Source organism: Trachemys scripta, chromosome 4 (genome assembly GCF_013100865.1).
Source record: "Trachemys scripta elegans isolate TJP31775 chromosome 4, CAS_Tse_1.0, whole genome shotgun sequence".
In the NCBI taxonomy this organism is placed as follows: Eukaryota; Metazoa; Chordata; order Testudines; family Emydidae; genus Trachemys; species Trachemys scripta.
The window spans coordinates 72986101-73007509 of NC_048301.1; the positions used below are offsets into that span (position 1 = coordinate 72986101).

Genomic DNA, 21409 nt, shown 5'->3' on the forward strand with positions numbered 1-21409 from the left:
GGACCCCTTGGACAGAAGGTCCTGTCCACTTGCTCGATTAGAAAGAAAGCCCGGAGTCAGTTCAAGCTCAGCCTTTTATACCAAAAGCCCTGTGTGTCTCCTGGTCTCTGGAAAAGTCCGTTTGAAGCAGTATATACAAACCACTGCAGAGGATGGTATCTCTTTAGAGTTGTTTACTCTCCATGACTTGCCTTAATCACCCCCCACTGATTTTAGTTCCTGCTGGAGCTGTGGTAACTCTCCCCCAGGGAGTGGAAGGCAATCATACCTAAACCATTCATAGATTTCATACCTACGAGCCCCAAAGATACTGCATGTGAATGCAACATTTATCACACACTGTCCAACAGAAACAGGCAAAATGGCTTCCCCAGAGCTGCAACTGGCCAGCACACTGGGGCTTGAGTAAAGAGCCATGAGGGTTATAATCTACAGACAGCACAGTGCCCTCAATACCATCCTGGACCTTTGAGGTCAGCACTGAAAAGGGGCCGTATTAGATCGCCCAGAGCACTTCCAGATTTCCTTGGAGGTCTCCCACCCCAGTAGTGACCAGGCTTGATACTGCTTAGCTTGTGCTCCAGCTGGAATTGAGACAGATACAGGCCAATTACAAGAGTTTGGTCACTGGTGCTCCCCCTCCCCCAGAAGCATGTTGGTGAAAGGGAAGCAGAGGTTTGGACTGGGCTCAGTACAGCCAGGCACAGAGCAGCAGCTGTTGTGAGGAAGTCCCCCCTTCCCCCACCTTCTGGGCTAGAGGCAGAACAAGCACTCTGGGAAGAAAGGCTGACTGGACTGGAGTGTAGGGTGTGTCTACACTCACCTAAAGACAGCGCGGTGAGTCTGTTCCTGCTCCTCCCCATTGATCATACAGGAGAACAGCCCAAACGATTCCGCACCTGTGTATGCAAAGGGCAACATTACAGTCTCTAGGGGGATGAGTGAGGGAAACTGTTCTCAGGACCCACTCTGGGAGCAGCTGTGCCCTAGCATGTACTTCAGGGTTCCCTTATGTGGTATCCCCAGCAAGGGGTGCTACATTCAGGACTGGCATGTCAATGCCAGCTAGGAGAGAGAGGTGTGTCTGGTAGAACTGTGTCTCTCCTCATGCCCAGCTGGGGACCAGAGAACTCAGCCTGGCACAAAGCTCCAGAAAGCCCTTGAGTGTGACACTGGTGAAAGGCACTCGCGCCCAAAGGCCTCTAGAAACAGGCACAGCCCAGGCAGCAAAGCCAGCTTCCTCACAGCACGCCCCAGCCCTGCCCTGGGCGGCACTGGGAATTCAATTCTCCTGAGCCCATTCCATCTTGGGCTGCTCAAGGGGGCCAAATCAGAGACAGGCGAGCTGGTGGCTTTGTGTACAAAAGGACTGAGGCCCACAAGCTGCTTTTGCATAGGTGACACTGAGCAACTATCAAGTGGAGAAAGGAAACCCCTTGTAGCGCCTGCATGGGGCAGGTGGGGAGCGCTATGGAACTGGCCATGCAGGAACTGCTGGCTGGCAGGCGGACTCTGTACAGAAGTCACAGGAGGAGACTAGATCACAGGAGAATTAAGTGACCAGAGTTTGGCCTCCATAAAGTGGGCTTGGCCCCAGTTGTACTCAGATTCTCTGCTGAGTCCCGGCCAGTGAACTGGACAGCAGAGCTGTAGTGGGGTAAAGGTGGGCAATTTCCTCAAGCACCTCAAAGGCCAGAAATGAGATGGGAGTCATCACATTCCTCACCCCAGCCGTACCCCCCAGAAATGACCCTGGTCTCCACTAACGTCCCCGAGAGTTGGAGAACCAGTGGAGGCTTCCTGCTTGCAAGGCCCTGTTTGACAAACCGGCTGTGGTTCATCAGAACGGGACTTGCGTGAAGCAAACTCCACGAAGGCAGAGGATATGAACAGGGCATTAGTGGAGACAGGGTGTATTTCTGGGGGAGGGATAATATGAGCGGCAGAGCCAAGGGGGAAATTCAAGCTGGGGGGACATGACTGGTGGCCAGTGGGGGACTTACACAAGCCCCACCCTTTCCCTGGTACACTACTTTCAGCCAGCAAACCACAGATGGTTCACCAGCTGAGGACACAGGTAGAAAGCCCTGGTAGAGGCCAAAGGGGTATTTCTGGAGGGCAGGGAGAGGGACATGGCTGCATATCCTATTTGAAGCAGGTTATACCGTGCAGGTAACTTTTTTTTTTTTTGGCACACATCTAGAGATCAAACTATTGATGCAATGCAAGTCCAAAACTTCTTTTGTCTTAGGTGGGGGCTTGTAATTAACTTATTCTTAGTTATGTTAATAGAAGAATGGGTTCACAGTCATCAAGAGGCCTGTTGTGATTCCCCCACCCAGTCATTAGTGCCTCTCTGTTTAACAGTACAAGGCAGCAGAAGTTAACCCATGTTTTTTGGGGGGAAGCCTGTAATTTGGGAACCCCTCTGTCAAATGACCTCGAATGTGGTTTACTAACGCTACCCTGCACCCCGATGAGGCACACCAAATTTCAAAGCAATGCAAGTAACCGTTCAGATTGTAGAGCATTTACAAGAGTGGAGGTTGCTGCAATTTGTGAGTCATGGGTAGGGTTGCCAAGTGTCCAGTTTTCAACTGGAAAGTCCAGTCGAAAAGGAGACTTGGTAGTATCCAGTCAGATGTACTGACTGGACACTAAAACTCCGGTTACCACAGGAGGGGGGAGAAGTCGGGGGGAACAAGGATCACTTTGCAATACAGTTACAAAGTCCTCTGCCACCCATCCCCCACCCCCAGGCTCAGCACTCACTAGAGGAACGCGACCGGCCACTCATGAAGACGTTGAGGAACTTCTTGGAGAAGTGGATGTCAGCCTCGGGGGTGGAGTCCTCAGACAGGCAGACTGAATCACGCTTCAGCGCATCCTCCTCATACTCCTCGCCAATGGCCGACTCATAGGGCGAGGAGACGCAGTTGTCGTAGACGGTTGCTGAGTCGCTCTCGTCGCTGTAGCCCGAGTAGCACTGCTTCAGGCTGACTAATTCCAGCTGCACGTTCTCATCTACCACCAGCGTATACTTGACTGAGTCGTAAGAGAGGGCACTGGTGTCTGAGCTCACTGACGCCCTCTGGAGGCTGTGCCCATGCCGGTAGCCACCATTGCTGCTGCTGCTGCACGAGGTCCTGGGCAGGCTCATCTTCTCGGGCGAGGACATGTAGTCCAACACCTCGTCCTCCTCGCTGATGGAGGGATTGGGCTTCCCCATCAGTGCGGGGTAGCTGGAGGTGTCGATGTCAGAACTGATGGACATGCGGTTCTCGCTGGACTGCGACAGGAAGGGCTTCTCAGGCTCCAGTGGGTCCGAGTTCTTCTGTACAGGTGTCAGGTAGATCTCCTCGGTGGCCTCTAGCCTCACGTCCGTCTGGTAGCGGATGCGGTCCCGGTGGGCTTCCGGCCCCCTCGTCACCACCACCACACTGGGGTTGTGGGGTGGGAGCCGGCCGGCAGCCTGGTGCTTCTCAGGCACCCGGGAGGATACAACACAGGCAGGGGCGATCTGTGTGGCGGCCGTGCGCCGGCACGGGCTCTCTGTGGACGTGCCCCGATCTTTGGTGGAGGTTGTGCTGTTTTGGTGATTGACCTCATCACTTAGGCATACGTGGTCATGGGGGGGGGGTCTGCTCACCTGGGGGGTGGGCAAGAGGGAGAGAGAAAAAGAGAGCAACATCCATCCATCAAATCCAGAGCACAAGCAGCCTAGGAGCACTCTGTGCTGGGATAAACAGTGAGGACACACCCAAAACATCTGCATTGACAGCTGCTGCCAGCTCCCCCACCCAAGGCTGGGACTGAGGTTATGGGCCCAAGAAGAGTTCCCTGCTGAGCCTACATCCCATGCCAGCTGAACAATATTCAGATTACCTTCCTGCATATCCATAGGCCGCAGTAGGGACAGGAGCTTATCCTGGGCTCTGCCTCCTGATCGCTACCCCCAGAAGAGCTATTCATGCTCCAAGGTTGCTACAAAAACATCTGAGGACAGTCCATCTCTCACTTTTGGTCCAAGCTGGAATTCTACCAGCTCCCAGGACACCAGGAAAGGAAGGACCTTACCAGCTGGGGACAGGTACCCAGTAAAAGGGAGCGGGCAGAGGGGAATCAACTCCCAGCTGTCCAAATGTGCCTCCATCAGCCTGTGGATAAGCGCAGCACGCACCTCACTGGGCACAGGCCAGAGGGATGGGGCACTGGGAGGATGCAGGACTGCAGTTGCTCCTCTGAGATTCAGGCACTGAAGGAACTGCCAGGAGACAGAAGAGGAAAACCGGAGAGAGTGAGAGAAGCGGCCTCCTGCTGAGAGCCTGGACTCACCAGTTTTCAGGGGGGATGATGACCGGGACACCCGCTCCTGCCAACTGTGCTTTTTCCCTAGAGAGTTGTTATTCAGAGTGTCCTAAGGAGAAGAACAAAGCTGCCTTGTAGCTGGAACAGTAAACAGCGCATGGCACAAAGATGCCCTGTCCCTCCCCCAGCCCACCACTCCACTGCCCTAGCCTTCCTCCACATCAGCCAACTATTGTCCATGTGCATCAGAGGATCTGGCTGCTCAGGGGGATCCACAAGCTAATCCCAACTCTGCAACTGCTGCTGGGAAAGCCTGGGCAGTAGCTTGGGAGCTAACTCAAGGCACAGGAGGGAACGAGCCACGAACGATGAGGAAGAACCTGATCTGGATTTTTGTACCCCAACCCTAGAGTGGCACTCAGGGCACCGCTCCAAGGACCCACACAGATTTTGTTTTCCTTTAGCAGGAAAATTCCGAGCAAACCTTGCACCTACCTAGGATTTGTTATCTACACATTGTGCATGTGGTCTCTCACCTGCACGCTCTCCCCCACCCCCCACACATTCACTTTGTGATCTTCACTGTCCATGTTACCAGAGGAGCTCATGAATTCTAGCACACTTGACCCACCAATGAGAGGCACATTAACCCCCTGGCTGGGGAGCGCCAGGGGCCAGGTCATGCATCTGGCAATGCTTGGCGTGAGAAGCTCTAGACACTGGGTATGTGGCACAGGAAGTACAGGCCCTTCAGTGTCATTGGGCACAGAGGGTCAAGAGAAATGCTTGTGAGCATGGCAGGTGGTATGTACACACACTGGTTGTTCCTCTGCTGTGTCCCACACCTCTCCAGGGCACAGCCAGCACTGTGTATGTACGCTCTGCTCCCATCACAGCAGGCCAGGCAAGAGAAAAACTACGTGTTATCACCAGGACCAACATTTTCCCCAGGGGCAACATAGTTGCCCCGCTGCCTATTCCACCCTGGGCATGAGGGCCGCAAAGGTCACTCTGTTCGGTTCCTGTCCCAGGACCTGCTCTTTCTGGCCTTGTCTGCACTGGGAAACTGCATCTTTTTAGAAAACACCATAACTATGATGTCTGAACTAATGTGATGTTCAATCCAATTTTGCCCTTACTGTGGATAAGGCAGGCGTGTTTAAAACACGGTAGCTGGTCATGGTTAATCCTAAGGGGGACTTAATGCACTTTCCCAGTGGAGACATGGCCTCAGTGAGATGCCATTCAGAGAATCAAGCGGGTACTGGGCATCAAGCATCCTGCAGTTGCTACTCCTGAGTGTTCCTGGCAGAGCTAGAGAAACCATGAGTGCAGCCAGATCCCACAACCCCTACAAGCTGCTTCCAGGCATTAGCTGACAAATTCTGAGGGGCGAGCACTGGGATAGGTCTACACTGCAAGTAGGAGCAAGCCTGCCAGCCTGGGCAGACAGAAGCACACTAGCAGGGCCTGAGCTAGCATGCTAAAAACAGCAGTGTGCACGGTGCAGCACCAGTGGAAGCTCGGGCTAGCCAACAGAGCTCAAGCCACTCTATACCCTAGGTCCAAGCTTGGGTGGCTAGCCCAAGCCTCTGCTGATGCCATGTGTCCACACAGCTATTTTTAGCACCCGTGAGTGTCTACCCAGGTTAACAGGCTCGCTCCCAGCTGCAGTGTGGACATATTCCCAATGAACAGGGTCCACCACAGGGAGATGGACCATCCAGTCTGGTATCCCTCTCCCTTCTGTGCCAGAGCAGACCCATGACCCATCTAACCCTGGGCCCATCTAAACCCTCCATCACATTCTCTAGGGCTCTGTCCCAATCTAGCATTGTGTGTCCCACCCCGTCCTGTGTAGACCCATCCATGTCTCAGTGACAAGACATCTCCCGAGGTTAAATCAAAATATCCTCTCTTAGTCTCACCCCACCCCTCTTGTTACATTTCAGAATACTGCCCTAAAGATTCCTTCCCCTCCTTGGGGTTTACATCCTTCCTCCACCTGCAAACATCACCTTCCTCCACCTGCAAACATCACCTTCCCCCTTCATGTTTAGTCATCACCGAGCCAGCCTAGACAAAGCCTTATTAATCTCGCCTCATAAATTGACCCCTCCAGCCCCAAAATGAGAGCTCTCTGGGACTGAGGGCCCCAGCACTGAGTGCAGGATCTGAGTGAGGTCTCTCTGAAGTCCCCAGTCTGGGACTGAGGATTTTGCATACCCAGCCCCCAGAATATCACTGGTGTTTTTCAGACATCTCATTGTAAACTCCTGTCCTGTTTGCTTCCCCCCACTCCCCCATCCCCCCAGAGTCTCTTTCAGCCTAGGAGGAAGGAATCTGCCCTCTGGGTTCCCCTCCCATTGAGGATCGAGCTTTTGGGTTATTTTTCCCCAGCTGCAGGATCTGTATTGACCCAGGCTGAGTCTCACTTCGTTGTTCCTGTGTGTGTGTGTGTGTGTCTCAAGTCTCTGGGGCCCTTTGGATTTTCTCTGCCATCAGCAGGGTTTGCAGATCCTCCTAACATTCCTACGCCTCCCCCACAGAGAGGGATTCAAATCTGCTAGGGAATTTCTAGCTCTGAGTCTCTGAGCTGCCTAATAGTCACCTCGTTCCCCTTTCCAAGTGCAGAGAGCGCTTGGCATGGGAAGCCTCTGAGAAGGCACATGCTGTATAAAGAGTCTGCTAGTTCCCTCCCTCTGCCCAGGAAGGGGGAGACCCCTCCCCCCCGAACCAGAAGGGCTGGTGCAGGCTGCCAACATAGCCCCAAAAGCCCTGCTCATGCCAGTGCAAAGAACTAAGTGTCCCCATTTGCCTCATTGCAGCTCCCAGTCACTTGTCAGAATGGGATCGCAGCCAGCCAAGCTGCCATAGTGACCACCTCTGCCAGGGCTCCTGCACACTGGGCCCAGAGGGGCAGCCCTGGCTGCAGAGGAAGTAGCAGCGCCCAGCCCTCTCTTCATCAGCGCATGAGCTGGCCAGGGGACTATAAGAGTGTGCAGGCCCCTTGTGGTGGAGATCGGATGCAGCAGACCCAGCATGGAGAATGCAGGCAGCTTGCACAGTGGCCCAGGGATAGGATGCATTGAGGTTACTATCGCGGAAATGGAGAGAGAGCCACAAAGGGCTTGAATGGGGGATGATCAGATACTCTCGTGTCCCCACAGAGTCTGATCAAGCAGGTGTTTGGTCCCAGCAGCTGGCAGATCGATTTCCCTCCCTCCCCTGACCCTTGGAGTGCCTCAGATCTCAGGGTATCTGCATCTGAACTCAGCCCTGCAGTGAGCCGTCCCCCAGAGCATCCGCCCCCAGAATGATGGGAAATGGAGTCAGAAGCACCCCATCACTGAGGACCGTTGGGCGGCACCAGAGGGAGATCTGAGGTGCCCCACACTCTGTCATACACCAGAGCTTATGTCAGCTCACTGGGGCCCAGCACACACCCAGATGTGCCCAGTACTTAGCCACAGAAAGATGGAGGGGACTGCAGGCCATGGAGAGGAAGAAGTATGGGCGCCTGGGCCGGATGGTAGTTAGAGCGATCCCAGCCACTCCATGACACTAATAGCCATGGTGCTCTGGGAGTCTATCCCACAGCCCGGGAACACCCCCATGTGCTCTAGCCAGCGGATGGTCTTAGCCCCTGCCTTTGGAAGAATATATGAGGCTTTGCCCCCTCCCTTTCCTAATGGTGGGGATGCTAAAGGAGGGCTCTGAGCAGATCCTGGCTGTAGTCTCTACACTGGGTGCGGGGGAGGGAACACTGATAGGTTTTAAACAGGAAACACAACCCCCTTTTCCTACCCAAATGGAAGAGGGAGCTTGGCTGTGAGGGGAAGGGTCTGGAAGCAGCAGAACTGGGCATCAGTTGAGAGCCATCAGCCCCAAATGGGACGCAAAGGAAGCTATTGCCAGATGCTATAAGGAAAGGGAGTAAATGTAGTTCCCAACCCCCAGCCCCTACTCTGCTCATCTTGTTGCTGTCACCACCTGACATGCCTTCAGAGAAGCCAGTCAGTCCCCCTTCCTCCTATTTCCTCATCCAAGTGTCCAACAGGCCCAAAGGACGGTCTAGTGGTTAGAGCACTAGCCTAGGACTTGGGAGACCTGGGTTGAATGCCTGACTCCTCCACAGGCTTCCTGTGTAGCACTGGATAAGTCATATCTCTCTAGCACCTGCACAGTGGGGAGAAGAGTGCTTTCCCGCCACACTAAGGAGTGTGGGGTGCTCAGATTCTATGGTAATGGGGATCTAAGATAGACAAACTCTTTTTAGACATGCTTACAGCACCTCAGAGATCAGCTAGGGAGTGGGTGGAGTCCCAGGGAGGGGCAGCACTGCAAAGGAGAGCCATGGGCAAGTCAACAGGGACCACAAGCATCTCTGAGAGACCCTCTTGTGGGGAGATCGTTGGGGGTGTAGGGAAAAGCAGAGGCTGCCAGAGGCTGAATTTGCCCAGCTTCACCATCAGCTGAAGCAGCAGCAGGATCCACTGCAGGCCCAGAGGTAGAGACACTGCACCAGGGGGCCCAGTTTCAGCTCCTACCCTGTTTGCAACATGAGTCACAGTCAGAGCCTTCCCACATCAAGAGATCAGGTCTGCTTGAAAAAAGGAGAGAAGACAGGAGGTGAGTGTGCAGGGTAAAGCACGGGGAGGGGAGGGTACCAGGCTACAGGAGGGGTGCTGCTGACCACACCCATCTAACCTATGACAAGGAGGAAATGAAGAGAGATGACAGCCTCCTGCCGCTGGAAGGCTGGACAGAGGCTGAGGAAGTTGTGAACAGTGGTATTTGCCTGCAGGCCTTCTGCCACGGCTACTCTGAAACCTGCCTCCCCAGTGTAACTCTCTCACTGGGACCTGCATCCACTCTTCACTGACAGTGAAGCCATGTGCTTTTACAACAGCCACCCCTTATCTATAATGGTGCCAAGGGCAGTTCGGTTCCCAAAAGAGACTCTAAACAAATGACATCATTGGATTTCATGATAGCGACTCCAGATCACATGGGCCCAGACTGCAAAGAATGGCTTTCTTTCTAACTGCCCATGCCACACACTCCCCTTGGGATCTGGGAGCCAAGTGGGGCTCTCTCCATGTCACACACAGCAACTCATAATACAGGTTCTGCCACCAGAACAGAACAAAAATGCTGCTGATGCAGAGAGGATCGACCCTCCCACCCTCTCGGAGCCAGGTAGGTTCTGCAGGGCTAACAAGAGGACAGAGCAGTAAGAATGTGTTTTGGTCACTGAAGTGAGCAATTCTGACTCTATACACATACACGCGCAGGGGAGCAGGGCTGTGGGGAAAGAAAGGGCCATTGGTGCAGAGGGTACATCTATACTGCAATCGCAGGGTGTGACTGCAAGTTCTGTAGCCATACTCTAGCTAGCTTAGGTCCTAGACCAGTGAAGCTGTGGCACCACGGGCTTCAGCATAGGCTGCACAAGCCACCTGGACAATTATTCGGGTAGCTAGCCCATGCTGAAGCCTGCACTACCATGGCTTCACTGCTCCAGTATCCGAGTTAGTAAGATAAAGGCTAGCGTGGGTGTGTCTACATGAGCTGCAATCACACGCTGTGACTGCAATGTAGAATGACCCCTAGTCCCTTTCCAGACTAGAACTACTCTGAACTTGTGTTTGCATTTCTGACCCAATCAGCCTCCTGAGTCTCTGAGTGATACATGTGTGACGGAGCAGGGAGCAGGGCAGATTTGACCTGGGAATGTTGCAGGGGGGTTGCAGTGGGGATGTGGGACTTCCCTTGAAGGAAGCTACCTGAGCTGTAACCTGAGCCAGGAACGGGGGTGGGGAGAATTAACACCTTCTGCCCGGGAGACTGAACAAAGGAGAGGAGCAGCGGGAGGGGCTTGGAGTTTAGTTTCGGTTGGGGCTGGGTGGTGCAACGCAGGGAACCCCAAGCTGGGGTCTAAGCTCCCTGAACCTCCCAGAGGGACCTAATTGAGGGGGTCTGGTCGTACCTACACGCTCTGCTTGAGACTGTGTTCCTGTCCTTAAATAAACCTTCTGCTTTACTGGCTGGTTGAGAGTCGCAGTGAATCTCGGGAAGAGGGGTGCAGGGCCCTAACTCCCCCACAATCCGCAACAACATGCAGCCCCCAGCCTCATCCAACTCCAGGGGAAGACTTGAAGCATTGACTAGAGTCACTAATCTGATACTATAGTATTTTCAGGGCAAACGCTGGCTGCTGCCCCCTTACAAAGAGGTTATAATGGCAAATCCAAGGAGGAGGAAGTGAAAGTGAAGAAGAAATCTCTCCTTCCCACAGTGACTCTCGCTGCACTCTGTCAGGAGGACACTTCCACTTGCTCTACTCTACGTAACAGCAGAAGCTGGGAGGAAGTATTATCCTGGTGTTAGAGGCAGACACTCCCCTGCCATTCAGCTGTTTCTCTCTTCCATCACCCAGCCCTCCCCTCTGGCACCAACATTTCACCCCCTCTTCACTAGGGTGCTCTCTCTACATTTATTTTCCTTTTGCCATAACAAGAAGCCAGCAATGCCAGCTTCTGCACAGCAGTGCCCCACCATGTCAGTGCCTATCCAGGCTGCCCTGTGCCAGCAGCACTAACGAGGATGTTTCAGAGCGGTAGCCGTGTTAGTCTGTATCAGTAAAAAGAACAGAAGTACTTATGGCACCTTAGAGACTAAAATTTATTTGGGCATTAGCTTTTGTGGGCTAAAACCCATTTCATCGGATGCATGCAGTGGAAAATACAGTAGGAAGATATATACACACAGAGAACATGAAAAAATGGGTGTTGCCAGGATGTGACGCTCAGATTCCTACTCTCTCAAAGCCTGTTCTGTGGACTTAGGGCCTGAAAGGATTACAGAGGCCCCAGCTGTCACTGCCAGGCACTTCGGGCTCTGCACTTGTCTGTCCATCTGGCAGTTCCACGTGCACAGGACCACGAGCAGCTGGTTTAAAAGACAGCAAGAGCTGCTTGGAAAGGAGCCTGCCTGAAAACCTGACTGGCCTGGAGACTCCCCTCTCCCCTAGTTCTGCTCCAAGGGGAGTGGGGGGGGGCATGCTGGCCAGCCAGGTCTGAGACCAGCATTGCTCCTGGACAAGAGGTTTCCAGCCCCCAGAGATCAAGCCCCAGATGGCTCCAGTTACAGTCTTCCCTCAGTGAAAAGTCCAGGAGGCAGACCCCAATCCCCAGCCAGGTGTGAAGTCCCTTCCTGGACAAAGGTCCCCTCACAGTAGTCTCCACAGCCTCTATGAGGGCAGCTAGGCACAGTTGCCTATATATACCAATGAAGAGGGGGAACAGGAACATAACCGGGGCAAGTTTCAAACCATATTCTGGGGGAGATGACTCAGACCTCATTTGCAGCACAATGAAGAGAAACAGCATCATAAAGGAGTCAACAGCCAGTGAGGTCAGCCAGCTCGATAGGGCCTTTCAGCCACATGGACACTCCCCACCCCAGCCAACCCCTGCCACACTGCACACACCCATCCTAACCCCCCAGTCCTATCCATCCTCCTCCCACTCTCCTTTCCACCCCCATGCACCATCTTCTCCCACTGCACATTCCCACCAACCCACTCAGCCTCTGCACCCAGCCCATCTCTCCCCATACACTCCCATCCCTCTGGCTCCGACCCCCCTCCCACACCTGTCCATTCTCCCCAACACACAGAAATCAGACAGACACCCCCCTCGGACATCCCCACTGTGTCTCTCCCCAAAGCCATTGCCCTGGAATTTCACCAGGGACTTGCTTCCTGGATCAAATTTCCTGATTCAGCTGGGCATTCCCCTCCAGAGACCTAGCCCTCTCCTCTGAGCTACTAGGACCAGATTTCATCTCCTCGCTCCCTGTCTGGTGCCCTCTGCTTGCTTCACCTCTACTTTGACTCCCCTTCCTCTCTGCCAAGGATTTGCTACTTGCTCACTCCAGAATGGCAGGCAACTGCTGTAATTCTGTGGCTGCCAAACCTCCTTTTCCTACTTCCTCCAAGCCTCCTTCCCTCCTGCATAGCCCCCCACCCCAACTTCCAGCACTTCTGCCCACACTGGCATCACCTTCCCCGCAAAGGTCTCCCACCTTCCTGAGTCCCATGTCATCTCATGTCAGCCTGCTTCTCCTCTGCCATCACTGATAGCTCCTAACTGTCCCAACCTATGGCTGGGGGGCTCTATCCTTGGCCCCCTTCTCCTCTCCCATGTTCCCCTCTCCTCAGTGCCTCAACTGGAAATTTAAGATCAGCTGCCAGTTTTATGTGGATGCAATCCAACGCCATATCCACCAACTCCTCCCCATCTGTCATACACAGAAACACCTGCCTCTCATTTCATTCTCCTTAGCTGAACGTCACCAGGGTGAAAATCCTCTTACTTGGCAAGAGAACCACCTCTCAATAACAGAGAACGATAAAAATAGCCTTCCGTATGTATCGCACCGTGCACTGCTTTGCAAACTCTGCAGGAGACAGACAAGCGAAGGGATTCCTGCCAGTGCACACAAGCACTGCACACAACACTGAAATGCAGCCCCCTCGCAGGTAGTTGCTTAGGAGAGGAAGAGAAGAAGCATCTTCTGTCTAGCTGAAACTCCAGGGGGAATTTAGGGAGACAGAATGGAATCTCCTGAAGCACCACTAGTCAGGAACTTGGGCTCCTATCACACTCAAAAGAGAGCACCATCACCATACCCTCTAGCACTGACTGTGCTGGGACATAGGGGTCAGCAAGCATCCCCTACTGAGTCACCCACACTACCTGCACCAGCCCCTGCGTGTTCAGACTTAGGAGCTCTCCCATCCACATCCTGACCAGGCTGATCCCTGCCTTTCCCTCTGAGAGCAGGCAGAGAGATAGCCTGGCTACAGCCTCCAGCTGAACCGTCCATCCCCTTGCTGTAACCGGAAGCTTTCCAGTACCCATCACACTGCTTTGTCCCGCGTGTCCTCCTGGATGACTCCCCCTCCCACCCCTCTGGCCCAGCACACTCTGGTGGCTCATTCATAAATTTGTCACTTCATGCCTCATTTACTGAAGCTCTCCCCTGTGGCCTCCCAAAGCTGCTCCACCTCAAATCCAGCCTCCTCAGACTCTTCTAGCCCCCAAACCCCACAATCCCTTCTCCATCACCAGACTGACTTGCCATGGCTACGCCCCCATCTACCTCCTCTCAGACTCCTCATCCCCCTGGAGGCTGACGCTTTGCTCCTGCCCCTCCACTCCCTACCTGACCAGTGCCCCACCAGGCCTCTGTCACCATCCTGTGGTGACTCACCCAGACCCATCACTGCCTCCCGCCCTCCAGACAATGATTTCTAGGGGTCAGTAGGACAAAGTGACCCTGGACAACCCCACAATACCCAGGGCAGAAGGCCCTGGCTGAGCATCTCTGCCAGGCCAGCATCCTGGTGCTGCTGTCTTGGAATGCTGGCTGGGAATCTCAGCAGGGGACACCGTATCCCTCCAAGCCTCACCTAATTATCTGGGTGTTAACGAGTGATCTCAGAGGAGACGGATGTGAGACTCCCCAGCCATTCAACGCCTCCAACCCAAAAACAAGGGAGAAGATTTCAAACCCCTTCCCCCCACACACACACTTTCTGCCTCCTCCTCACTCTCATGGTTTCAGCCGCTTCCATTCACCAGCCGAGCTGTGTCATCCCAAACAAAAGCCTCTGGAAAAGGGATTAACCCCCTCCTCACCCCACACCAGGGGCTGAGTTACATAGACTGCAGCTTGGCCCAATACCACCCAGCAGCTCTCACCTCCCCAATTGCTATTGCCACTGCTGAGCTTGCCTGAGGCCTCAAGGAGATGACTGGCATCTGGGACCATCAGGAGGTTGGGAATCCTCCCTGCACACCCTAGGAACCCGGGGGACAGGCAAAGAGAGAGGGGGCTTTTAAATGCACCCATCATCACCCTAGTTCTGGGCCCCTCGTCCCCCGGACATGCTCCAGTCCAGACTTACCTGGGTCCGAGGCACCTGTGGGAAGAGGTTGAGAGTTGTGGGCCGCTTGGGTCTGTAGGTGTCCATGGTTACCAGCGGGGGCTCCTTCTTGAGTGGCTCTTGGGCGGTTTCCTCTTCGGCAGAGGTCTCCCCGGCAGCATCGATCAGGTCCAGCTGAAGCATCTCTGCCTGGAGCCGGCTCGCCTCCCTGCCGCCCACCCCCAGGCCGCTATTGGTCTGCAGGCTCACATGGCTCTGGGAGGATTAAGAGACAGAATCATGAGACTGGGAGGGAAGGTCGGGCAGTCGCATCACATCACATCACATCACATCAACCCCTGAGGGAAGAAGGAGGGAGGGAGCCAGAGCTAGGATGCAGCAGCAGCAAGTCTGTGCTGAGCTGCCTTTTATTTTTAAGGGGACAGGAAAAAATATGCAAGTCTCCAAGAGCAGCTAGAAGCAAAGGTTTCCATATTCCCCCACCGCAGGCACAGGGGCACCAACACGGCTTCTTTATTAACCCAACCGCTTCAGCTCCCTGCCCAGACACTGCAGCTACAATTGCAGCAACATGGCTATTCCCTGGTTCATAACAAGCGGCGGCATTGTAAGTGCCATCGGCAGGGAGGGAGGGACACAGGGGCACTAAGATTGCACTGGCTGATGCCATGGGAAACACAGGTTACACCAGAAACACACAGTTTGAAAATCAGTCCCTCAGTCACTCCACAGAGAATCACAGGCAGCAGAAAGATCCTGTTAATCCAGCAGCTCCTCCTCCCAGGGCCAAGGCAGGACTGGTTCCTACAATCAATTCTCCAAGACTCTGTCCCAGTCTAGCTTTAAAAGTCCCAAGTGATCACACTGCCAACCCTTCCCCTGGGAGACTGTTCCACAGACTCATGCATTTCACTGCCAGGGAGTATCTCCGGAGAGTTTCCCTTCTCCATTTCACCCCATTCTGCCAGCTATACCTTTACTTATCCTGTTAAAGAGCCCAAATCTGCACGGGAGGCAGCAAAGCTTGTTTTCAGCTTTCGGACTGTAGGTGGTAGAATTTTTCCATTGTCGCTTTGGTGAAACTGATGTGGTTGTACACGATAAGAATTGGATTTTAAACATTAGCATGGGTAGCTTGGCCCAGGGTAGATACCTACATCTATTGTGCATACATTGATATAGAAATAGTTCCTCTCTGTCAGAAGGGCAGCCCTGCCCTGAGCACCCTCATGCTGTAGGCCACAGCACAATAAGTGCATCTGCCTCAGTTTCCCTCCTTCTGAGTCCCCAGAAATACTGCCCAGTCTTCCCAAGTATAAACATTGCCCCTGTGAGGTTCATTTATTATGGAAGTCCCATGTACAGAAACCATAACAGAAGTCCCACAGCCACAGTGCAGATCTATCCCACATGCAGCCCTCACATCCCTCCCCACACCATGGGTTTCCAGCACAGCCTCAGCATCCCTCACCACACCCCAGCTCTCCAGGGCAGTTCTCTCCTGCCGTTGTACACTCCAGCCCTTTCAACTGGAGTGCAACTTCCCCCCCCTCACTCCCCGCTTCCCAGCATGAACCCCCATAGCCTCTCAGCTGGGAGCAGCCCTCACTCCCCCGGCCTTCTCATGGTTCCTCTGGGTCCAGCTCTCTGGCCCAGGAGATGCCAACAGGTAAGTTCCTCTGCTGCTCCCCTCCCGTCAGCCTTCTGGCTCTGGCTTGGGTATGCCAGCCAGCAAACCCTTCTTGCTTGCTGCTCTCCTGACTTCAGCCTTCTCCCAGGAAACACCTGCTTCTTTCCAGGCCTCGCCCAGTCTGCTGGTAGCTCTCCCCTGCCCTTCTTGACTGAACCAGTCTTCTCTGACTTACTGGGACTCCACCCCCTGCCAGGTCTCTCTTTTGCTAGATCTCCCTTCATCACTGGGTATCCCCCAGTCCATTATAGCCCCCCGAGGCTGCCCCCACCCTCTTAATTGGCCAGTGGGAGCACCTGTGCTGGCAAAGGGGCACTTGACATACTTCATTTACTGGGACCAGTCACCCTGCGACACTCTCCTTCCTGGATGCTTACACCCTTCAAAGCACTTGTAAACTATCAGCTCCCTGCTCTCCTGATTGTTATATAGTCAAATTGGACAGATTGAGCTTGTTCTTGTTTTCTGTCTTGGTATCAATATTGGTGCCAATCATCAGGGCATCAGAGTGCCTTAGAACACCCCAGAACTATAAATACAGTCTGTCTTGGTTTCTATGTCCCAGTTGGTTGGATTCTCTTTTTAATCATCCTTTATTTGTGCAGATGCCAAGTTCATTCTGCTCAGAAGGCACCAAGACTTCTAGTTCTTCTGATCCCTTCCAGGAGCGAGTCCCACAGCTACAGAAAGAACTTTGACTGCAGGTCTCACCCTTGGGATTGACAATTCCACTCTCCAGAGGACCGTACCTGCCACGTACCAGCATGATCTCAGGGAATGATGGCTAGTCTGAACTGGATTGAAACCTTGAACTGAACTGAGCATCCAATGGGGCATCAGTGTAGGGTTAGGGCACTGAAATGATGAGTTCTCAGCGGCCTATGCTGCTGGGTAAGCAGGTGGGTGCATTTTGAACCAAGTGGAGCTGCTTAAAATAAATGGTTTAATTCCTGTAGTGTGTGTTGCAATAATCAAGCCTTGCAGTCATACATTGGTGGGTCCCTGTGGCCAGCAGGATGGGCTGAAATCTCCCGAACAGGCAGAAGTAGGAGAGAGCATTTTACACAAAGAATGCCAGCCGTGAATCCAGCAGGACTCCAACGCTGTAGGCAGACCTGACATTCTCAGAGCAGCCGCCTCGGATACAGAGAGGCATGATGGTGGCAGTGGATTTTTGACGTGCTTCCGTCTCCCTATGAACATCAACTCCATCTTGTTTCATATGTCAATTCCTCTCGCCTTTCATGTCTCTGCCAGGATCCAAATACAGCCACCCATAAAATTCTGCCAGCAGTAGCTGCTGCCATCACACACACCTAAGATGAGCCTTTGGCCCCAATGTCAATGCTGTTGGTAGCTGCTACCAGAGAAACTCAGCTTCCTGTAATCAGGTCCTGGCAGGGAGTATGTGAGCACCTGCAGAGAGCACATCACTCTGGCCTCCCATTGAAAACCAGCCTACATGCAACGTTTCAGTCCTAATCTACAAGGCCCAGTACAGCATTGGCACAAACTATACCAGGAGCCACTGGGAGGATTCTGTTCCCACAGCCATTCAAGGTTCCTCCCCATAACACTGCAAACAGGAGAGCATCACTGATCCTTGAACTGTACTCTAGACTTGGCCTTTCCACTACCTCACTTCCATGTACAGAGGGATTCGCCTCCAAACCGGTGAGGAGCAGCATGGATCGTGAGACCACTGAGTCCAAACAAGAGCATATGGGTGTGTGAGCAAGCACATATGAGAGAGCCAGCATCCATCAGTAGTAAGGCCCCAATCCTGCAATTGGATCCACACAGGCAGATGCACCTGTGTGGTGCCCTGCTGAAGTCTGTGGGACTCTGCGCAGTCATGGTGATCACTACTGGCTTGGGGCCTAAGGGAGCAGGGGAGACAGACAGGTGATGCTGCTGCTTGCAGTCTCAGAGAGAGGGGTTCTTGCAAGTGAAGTGGAGATTTAGTGTAAATTAGCAGGGTGCTGCACAAAGACAGGCCCCACAGCTAACTGGTCTGTAAAACTGTAAACGCCCCTGCCCTACAACCTTGTGAATAGGTATCCACATCCCCTAGTCCCTGGGCTGCTGCCTGCTTCTTCAAGGCCATAAGGATGGTAGCTGTGACCTTTGGCCCTGCAAGTTGGAAAGGGCTGGAGTATAGTGGAAAAAAAACAGGGACAAAGCCTGCAGCTGCACCAAATTTTTCCAGCTTATTTTAATATAAAATGGGATTTATGCAGGAAATGCTGAGCAGCTCCAAAATGGCAGAGCTGTAATTCCTTCTAATATGTTAAGCCAGGCTTTACCCTGATCCCTCCCCCTGTGTAATTCCCAGCAGCATGCATGCTCTACTCACCACCCCAGCATCAGCTGTACTGGCACAGTGGCCCTATGAATGATACTGGCAGTACTAACCAGCCCCATCCTGGGCCTGCTGAGATACTCCAGGGTCCCCTTCGACCTGTTGCTCCTGGCCTTTGCTGCCACCTGCAGGGCATTTTCAAGAACTACATTATCATAAGGAGAAGAATGGTGGGAGACAGGGGGAGTAGAGCTTTGCTTCTCAAAGGCATTATGATAGAAACAAAAGGGCAACATTTTCAATTGCAGCTGAAGTCAAGCTGAAGTCAAGGGGAGCTGTAGCTGCTCAGAACTTCTGAAAATCTTAAAATCCCAGCCAATGGGAGCTGCGGAATTGGCACTCAGAGTGCGGGCAGCGCGCAGAGACCCACTGCCTCCCCAACACCTCCTCCAAGGGGCCACAGGGATATGCCAGCCACTTCCTGGAGCGGCGCAGAGCCAGGGCAGGTAGGGAGCCTGCCTTAGCCCTGCTGCACCGCCAGACTTTTAGCGCGTAAATTCTCTCAGATTGGCTTCAGTAGCCTCTGGGAGCTAGAGCCTAATTCCAGGAGACTCCGGCAAAACCGGGAGGATTGGCAACCGTAGTTGAAGCAGTTAGTTTGCCGCGAATTTTTCAAAGGCTGGGACACCACTTAGACCCAGAGATGCCCATCTCCTAGGCAGGCGGACCTAGTATTCAGCGATGACTGAGACAGGTTTAGGGCAACCTATTTATTTAACAAACAAGTCAAAACCCATATGCAGTAAACAGGATTGTTGTTACTGTACTCTAGCCTGGCTATATGTCCTGCCTCAGCCTCTGCAACTGGTTCTCCATCTCTGTGCATGAGTCAACAGGCCATGTGGCTCTGGATAGCATTTTGCAGGAGGGATGGCAATTATAATACTCCTTGCTGAAGCTTAACCCTTTATAGCAGGTCTGCCCTTTACAATTTTGTCCTAAATTTCCTGCTTGAACAAATTCTAATAACTAGAGGGATTATCAACTTTTTACATATCGTTATGCTATCAACAGGTCTCAGACAATCTTTTTGACAATTTCAAGAGTCTTCCAGAGGTACCATAAAGCAAAGTGTCCTTCCATTTCTTCAATGGCTTGTTCAGACTTTTTCATGTAGTCCAGAACAGGATCGATCCATGCCGGTTAATGTACAGACAGTGTATCTGCTCTCACTCCGTTGGCTGCTTGTTTGCTCTCTTAGCCACATTCTCAGGTACCTTAGAGGACATCTGAGCAAAATGCTTTCACTTTCTGTTGATCATGAAATATGAATGAGATGACATTCCTTTAATCACTGCAGCCTTTACTGGCCACTAACTATCTTCTAAAATTCAAACACAGTCTTTGAGTATTTAAAAACAAAAGAACTATGATAAGGGTCTTCCTCCTCTTTAATAATTTTCTATTGGTTTTAACTTGTCTGACCTATTTTCTGAAAATCAGTTATTTGCCATCCTTTGGTTATGCCTCGTGTCTGGTAATAGGCCATGTCTATTATACAAAAGTTTGGCTGGTGGTTTTTCACATTGCAGAGGTGTTGCTCTGTAGCTGAACAGAGCTAAAGATGGCTCTGTTCTTGCATCAGTTGCTTTTCTGAGCGAGTCCTTCACTGTACATTCTGCTAAACCATCCCTATCTTTGCAGAAACTTCTGAATTTCAACACAAATTCCCTATTCTTGAGGTCCCCTGTCCATTACTACAGACCATGGCATTTTATGGAATTCCCTGATACGCAAACATTGATTTAATGGGACTGAGCCAAATTGTATTGAAGTTGTGATACGTTTAAGTGTCCAGCTTTGGGAAAGTTGCTAAAATAGTCTATGATAAGGTCATCATGTTTTTTTCCAAAACAAACGAAACTAATTCAGACTGTGTCCTCTGTTCTCTCTGATGTACATCTCTGTACTTCCAGCAGGTTTCACACACACTCACCATTTTGTCAACGTCACTGTTCTCTCTAGACAGAATAAGACTTCTCCCGCTTTTCTTGGCTTAGTCATTCCGAGGAGTATTTCCTCTATTTTTTCCAACTGTTTTCTCCCACCACTGGAGGGAATGACTTGTGGAATGGTACCTTTCTCTGCAGGCTCACCTGTATGTTGGGAATGGGAGGGCAAGAGAGAGGTGTGGATTTCGCCTTCCATTACCTATAGTTTCTATTACTCCTCATAGCATTTCATCCTTAGTCGGTTTTCCTTTTTCTAGTTCATCCCATATTCTTAGTGATACAGCCTGAGGCTTTTATCATCAGGTTCAGATGGACTATCATGGCTTGTTCCAGGTCACCTCATGGGTCAGCAAGTGGAGCATGTGGTCTTTTTTTTTTTAATGGAGATATCCTAGCTCCTAGAACTGGAAGGGACCTTAAAAGATCATCGAGTCCAGCCCCCTGCCTTCACTAGCAGGACCAAGTACTGATTTTGCCCCAGATCCCTAAGTGGCCCCTTCAAGGATTAAACTCACAACCCTGGGTTTAGCAGGCCAATGCTCAAACCACTGAGCTATCCCTCCCCCCTCATGATAGTGCATATGCCACTATTTGACAATGCCAGTAACTGCTATATTCTTGACCGTGCTTCTCCACCTCCTTTTCTGTATCACAGTCATTACTTTATGGTCCATTTCAGGTTTGAAAGATACAGCCATAGAAAGACATGAGACTTTGTAAAGGCATACACAAGGCCTAGCATCTTTTGATTTGAAAGTTCTCTGACACTGTCATAGCTCTTGCAGCATATGTGACAGGCAGCCGTCAGTCCCACGGCTCCTTTTGAAACATCTGTTGAGTGTTTGAACTCTTCTGTGTTGAAGCATTACAGCACTAGTACTGAAGTCAGTACATATTACAAATCCTTTAACTCTGTCATATTCCAACATCCAGATCCATTCTATATCTGTGTGACGGCATTTTCTTAGGTGAGTTGTTTGAGCTGCATAGGTGGATACAAGCTTACAGATCTAAGTCTAGATGCCTTGCAGTCTCAGAATGCCTTTATCTTTGGGTCTCTGCATATTCACTAGTGCTTGAATCTTGAGAATCTGTCACTTTTTGTGGTCCACTTCTCTATTCAGTAGGTGATTTCAGTA

At 52.1% G+C, this 21409-nt stretch overlaps 1 protein-coding gene across 1 annotated transcript in view; it reads right to left on the minus strand.

Annotated features, from left to right (window-relative positions):
• The window catches only part of MAPK8IP1 (mitogen-activated protein kinase 8 interacting protein 1), a 47965-nt gene that overhangs the window by 7229 nt on the left and 19327 nt on the right, over positions 1–21409 (minus strand). Inside the window, exons 3-6 of the mRNA XM_034769566.1 lie at positions 14288–14521; positions 4332–4417; positions 2773–3644; positions 824–899 (exon numbers count right to left, since the gene is read on the minus strand). Coding sequence (XP_034625457.1) covers positions 824–899; positions 2773–3644; positions 4332–4417; positions 14288–14521 — 1268 coding nt within the window. The remainder of the gene's footprint in view (positions 1–823; positions 900–2772; positions 3645–4331; positions 4418–14287; positions 14522–21409) is intronic.